Source organism: Haliotis asinina, chromosome 1 (assembly GCF_037392515.1).
Source record: "Haliotis asinina isolate JCU_RB_2024 chromosome 1, JCU_Hal_asi_v2, whole genome shotgun sequence".
Lineage (NCBI taxonomy): Eukaryota > Metazoa > Mollusca > Gastropoda > Lepetellida > Haliotidae > Haliotis > Haliotis asinina.
The window spans coordinates 104351072-104356742 of record NC_090280.1 but is presented as its reverse complement, the minus strand read 5'-3'; the positions used below and the strand labels follow the sequence as shown (position 1 = coordinate 104356742).

Genomic DNA, 5671 nt, shown 5'->3' with positions numbered 1-5671 from the left:
TTACCAACCTGTATTGCCTTAGAGTGAGTGTACTTTTACACCACACGCAGCAATCTTCCAGCCACACGGTGGCGATCTGTAAATAATCGAGTCTGGACGAGACAATCCAGTGCGATCAACGACATGAGCATCATGTCAGCGAGCCTGACCACCCGATCCCGGTAGTCGCCTTTAACGACAAGCATGGGTTGCTGAAGACCTGTTGTACCCCGGATCTTCACGGGTCATGTTATCCTGAATTCAACATTGACATATTTCATCACTGGTGTACATCTGGTGACAAGGTACTTAAATACTTGATTGCTTCTCTGGAATATATAGATAAATATCTTCTGGAAAGTACAACTGCAACGGAAATCCACGTGTATTACCTGATGTTCCATCAGACACACTAAATATCTATCAAGGGTCTCTTTACCACCAGGTCATGTGATATCCTGGATGCTACGTACTATGACTCGGGATTTCATGCTCTACTTCATTGATCAATATTGCCTTATCTCAACAAGCTTATATGTGTAAATCAATGCGTTTTCAGTTGCACAACAGGTTTCAACATACACAAGTAGTTCATTTAAGGATTGACTGTGTATTTCTTTCGTTGCATTGAAGTATGAAACTAAAAACCAATGTGCAAACTTTTGTAAGAATCCGCTACGGGTGCAAACTTTTGTACACGTTTTGTACATGTTTGCACATTGGTTTTTAGTTTCATACTTCAATGCAACGAAAGAAATACAAAGTCAATCCTTATAATTAAATTCAGCAACAAATACTATACCCTGTCAACAATATTTTCTTTAAACATAATCAAATTCATCGAAACAGATATCTTTGTTACCACCGATTAACATTTTCGGTGTAAGAATTCGGTAATGGCGTGACATGACTCAGGTGACTCATTTACATAAAATGACACGCCTGCCAAACCATTAGCCAATCAGCATAGAGTACCCCCAAACAGCTGTCAATCAACCAGGCTAACGTCGGTCGGCGAATCAGAGTGGAACAACTCAACGTGACGCGTCCCGGTATCGGCAAAGTTTCAAGTTCAAACGTTTGAATTACTACCTGCGAACTGAAAGAGACAGTTTGAAAAGTGAGAAATGGAAATGAAACCCGATGATATAAAGTTATTTGAACTGAGATTGTAGTATTTGTGCAAGTAGAAGGAGACTGTGATGTGACTGGGATTGTGGTGCCATGAACTTATGTTCCAACCTGCGCATGCTCTTGTCGAGACGTTGCAACGTTTATTAACGTTCACGGATAATTTTCAGTTGTTTGTTTATGTTAACCACAATGGATCACTTCAGTGTTTACCCAAAGTTCATTAAGGTACCCGGGTGCAAGGGAATTCCCTCGCTGTGTAAAGGAATTCCCCGACATTCCTCAGGTCCGAAAGCAGTCCGGTTCGGGGGACGTGGCTTATTTTTTTCAGATTCATTGGAAAATGAAATCAAAACAAATGTTCCCAGTTAACCAATCAGATTGCCAGAATTTTAATCAACACAATAAAAATTTAATTATAAATTAATGAATAAGACGACAACCAGCATCACATAACAAACTAAATCTGACTGTTGCACCCTACTCACAAGATACCCACTCTGCTGCCACCAACATGGCTCCTACAATACCAGATACCCACACTGTTGCCTCCAACATGACCCCTACAACACCAGATCTCCCCACTGCTGCCACCAACATGGCTCCTACAACACCAGATCCCCACACTGCTGCCGCCAACATGGCTCCTACAACATCAGATCCCCTCACTGCTGCCACCAACATGGCTCCTACAACACCAGATCCCCTCACTGCTGCCACCAACATGGCTCCTACAACACCAGATCCCCACACTGCTGGAGCCTACATGGCTCCGACAACAACAGCAAGACGCACTGTATATACAGCACTGATACATACAGACATACTATTAAAAATGATCCGAATGAAGTATCCGTGTCCGGAGTACGACAGGCATTCTGAATGAGGTCTCCAAGTTTCCTAAGTAGAGCTTTCTTCCTGATCGCCCAGAGATAACTGAGGTTGTAACGAGGTACTTGACTTGCGCCACAGGATTGGTCAAGACAGTGTGAATGAGCTCGTGTGGGAAACTGTCCACTGAGATTTTGTTTCGTCACACCAGTGTCGACGTGTACAACTTGAGGAGCACAGTCGGTGAATGGGGTTATTTCAGTAGCGGGTTAAACCAGCATCACAGTAGTTGTAAAACATGATATTCACGTTTGATATTTAAGTGTGTTATTGTTTGTCATTATTTTACCATATATTTACACGTAAAAATGATCAGGGGGTAACCCTTGAAAACCCAGAGACCATCCGATCATTTCATCTTAAGGATGTCTTTATACTTCCTACATATGTTTATACATGCAATGGGCAATCAGCAACTCACTTCGCCTCCATTGTAACATACAACCCGTGCCCCTACTAGCTCAACAATCACTTCCTCATTTGAAAGACACGTGTATCAAAATAATGAAGTTATTTCATAATGTTGTGAAACAATTCATTAAAAGAGCATAGTTTCTTTAATACACTTTAAGAGTCGTGTCAGCTGAATATTATATCTGATCATGTTGAACGACATGACGCGATTGCAGAATATATGAATATATAATTACGTCTTATCGGATTGTTTGTTACTCAGTTGTTGATGTCATGCCAGATTGTCCGTTATTCAACAGATTGTGTAATGTTGGATCTTCTTTTATTCAATATGTGATGTCTTATTGAATTGTCTGTCACTCACTTGTTGACGTCATATCAGATGATCTGTCACGAAAGATGGCGCCATATTGGATTTTCCTTAAGACAAACATAATCACATATACTTGTAAACCTTCAATTATTTATTCAATCAGCGATTGGCGCCATCACTCAATCAGCCACCCACTCGATCACTTACTCAAACACTCATTCAGCCACCCACTCAATCACTTACTCAAACACTCATTCAGCCACCCACTCAATCACTTACTCAATCACTCAGTCAGACATCCACTTAGTTACTCAATCAGACACTCACTCAATCACTTAACGCATACAGTGGCGCGCTTGGGTCGACGATTTAGCTCCTGTGGAATATTTTACAGCCTTTAAAGACACCGGAACTTTGTGTATTGCAAAAAGGGAACAGTAATTATTGCTATTTCTAAAAAAACAACCAAAAAACCCCGATTCTTCACATTGGAAGAAGCGGATTAGCTCTGAGAGTTCTTCATGACTGCAATCAACATTAAATAGTTAGGGCGCCTGAAACTACGTGGGGAAAACACTAGTGATGCCTGATACTAATTAAGAAATACGTTTATGTTGTCGGTACTACTTAGCCGTAGAGACGTGACCAAAGTAAGGGGCCGTCACCTACAGCTGATGTCCTCCAGATACGTGGTTTAAGGGTGCAGTAAGCAGTCATTCTTCAACAAATAGCTTTCGTGAATAACGTTAACACATTTGAACTATAAAATGAAGTTTATAGGCCATTGAGGCCTCTCGTAATGTTTATGACATTCCGTGATTGAGCAAACTACCCACAATTCAACAAATATAATTCTTCCGCCTTGAGCTCATTCCATACTATCAAGTGGCCTCTGTCGAACGTGTCGTCACTTCCTATATCCAATAATACCCGGGAATTTTGTCCCATTTAGGGACCTACTCCTGTATATAAGGACATATGTGTTTTGTCAACATGCATGCTCTGCTAGAACACTGACACCTGCGTCCACGCATCATTCCTCAATAAGCCAGGGAATATTCAACATGAAGACACTTGTCCTTCTGTGTCTGTTTGGGTCGATAATGACTTATACGCTAGCCCTGAGGAGGGCTTTCAGGGTGAGGCGAACATCAGTCAACTGCACCATTCCTGAAGATATGAACACGATGTTCGCTGAACTAAACACACACCTCAACACATCCATGTTCCTCCAAGTTAACTCGGCGTTAACACGCTACCTCCCGAATGAACTCAACACCAACCTCGTCTTCGACAGAATGCACAGATACGGGGGGAGGACGTGTCCGGATGTCGTCACGGAAGACGTGAACGCCCCGTTGTCTGAACGCTCTCTGTGTCCGTGGTATTACGAGGCTGACGAAATGCCCGCTGGTCACTACCCATCCGTCATCCCCCAGGCCACCTGTAAATGTACTAACTGTGTCCAGCACAGCCGTAGTGGGTGCGAGAGGGTGTCCACCACGGTTCGGGTGTTGAAGGAGACTGGTTGCATGGCTGGGTTCCAGACCTACACAGCGGAGCTAAGGGTCCACCATGTCGGGTGTGTTTGTGTTGGGCGCCGTCTCGAAAGTAATCCTGCGCCATTAACCACTACAACAGCACCAACGCCTAACCCATGTGGTGCATGGGGATGTGCTGACTGACAAACCACATCGCTGTTGGGAACCTCATTCCCAACATTTCACGCACATTATCATACATCATTCTTCAATGAACGACCGACGAGTAACGACATTTTCTGCTACCTTCTAGAACTACAACAACAAAGACGACCCCAGCTATATCAACACGGCGCTGCTACGCCCTGTTCCTTTCACTACAATGATGACAGCTGCAACCAAACCGACGTCATTGCCATCACCTACTAATTCCAGCACCTTGTCCACGACATAGGCCAGCATGGCGACGTGTTCCACTGCTCCATCCGAGAACTTCTGTTCATCACATATCACACGTTGTTGAAACATATACTTATGTCATTCAAAATATTTAGCATCAAGTATGCTGGAAATAACCTTCACCATCACCTCATCGTCATCATCGTCATCATCGACAGCAGCAGCAGCACCATCATCAGCACCTTCTTTAAAATACAACCACCATGAACACTACCACTACGGGTAATAACTTTCATTACCACTAGATTTATCATCATCATCATCATCATCATCATCATCACGACTGTTATACTGAGCCAAAGAAATTCAGTTACCTGTTTCTCTTCTCTGTTCACCTAATCTCACTGCTACAACTAGCGTCAACTTAAGGCAATACTTATGTTGTCATGCAGATACAGGAGATAAGCACGAGTGTGCGGACTTACACCCCCGGCGTTCCAGGTCGTGGGTTCGAGTCCCAGTTTGCTACGGCAAAGTTTCTAAACTTGTGAGCACCATACCCATGTTGGTGATTTTAACCGTGGTCAAGGCTACGTTATATGTCGTTATATATCGGCGCTGCTTCTCCAATCAGCATCGTACTCACTAACACCAAGTAGCATGTAGCATTGACTGAGCGATGCTTGTCCTCAGTTAAGGTATAGAGCTGTAAAATAACCGTTTTCTTTTTTCACAACTCAGATTGATAGCATCATTTTCACATATCATTTGGGTGTCGATAATACTTGTACATAGTTGTCTCCCTTGGTGCTCAGGATACGCTGTTTGTTACGCCGTCCCCATGATCGACAGTGTGGACTTTCCTGCACGATAAGCTGACGTACCGTGTTATGCTAGTGTCTGAAATGCTGCTATGTGTTACGGTGAATTCACGACATAACGAGAGTTAAAATCGTTAGACTATTATCAGGAATGTCGTTCACACTATCGCAATATTACTGAACATCCACAAATGTAACTTAGGAACAGATAAGGTTCATATTTCAGTTATATGTAGGATAAG

At 42.9% G+C, this 5671-nt stretch overlaps 1 protein-coding gene across 1 annotated transcript; it reads left to right on the top strand.

Moving 5' to 3' along the window:
* The first annotated feature begins 3831 nt into the window (after positions 1-3831).
* On the top strand, positions 3832-4875 carry LOC137277857 (interleukin 17-like protein). The gene is made up of 2 exons (XM_067809825.1): positions 3832-4310; positions 4764-4875. The coding sequence occupies exons 1-2, from the start codon at positions 3832-3834 to the stop codon at positions 4873-4875; spliced, it is 591 nt and encodes a 196-aa protein (XP_067665926.1).
* Positions 4876-5671: the final 796 nt, after the last annotated feature.

What these genes read in the sequence shown, in the direction of transcription:
- LOC137277857 (XM_067809825.1), top strand. Translation starts at nt 3,832, where the DNA reads ATGACTTATACGCTAGCCCTGAGGAGGGCTTTCAGGGTGAGGCGAACA. An exon ending in CTAAGGGTCCACCATGTCGG is followed by an intron (nt 4,311 to 4,763) that starts GTGTGTTTGTGT and finishes CAAAATATTTAG; the next exon opens with CATCAAGTATGCTGGAAATA.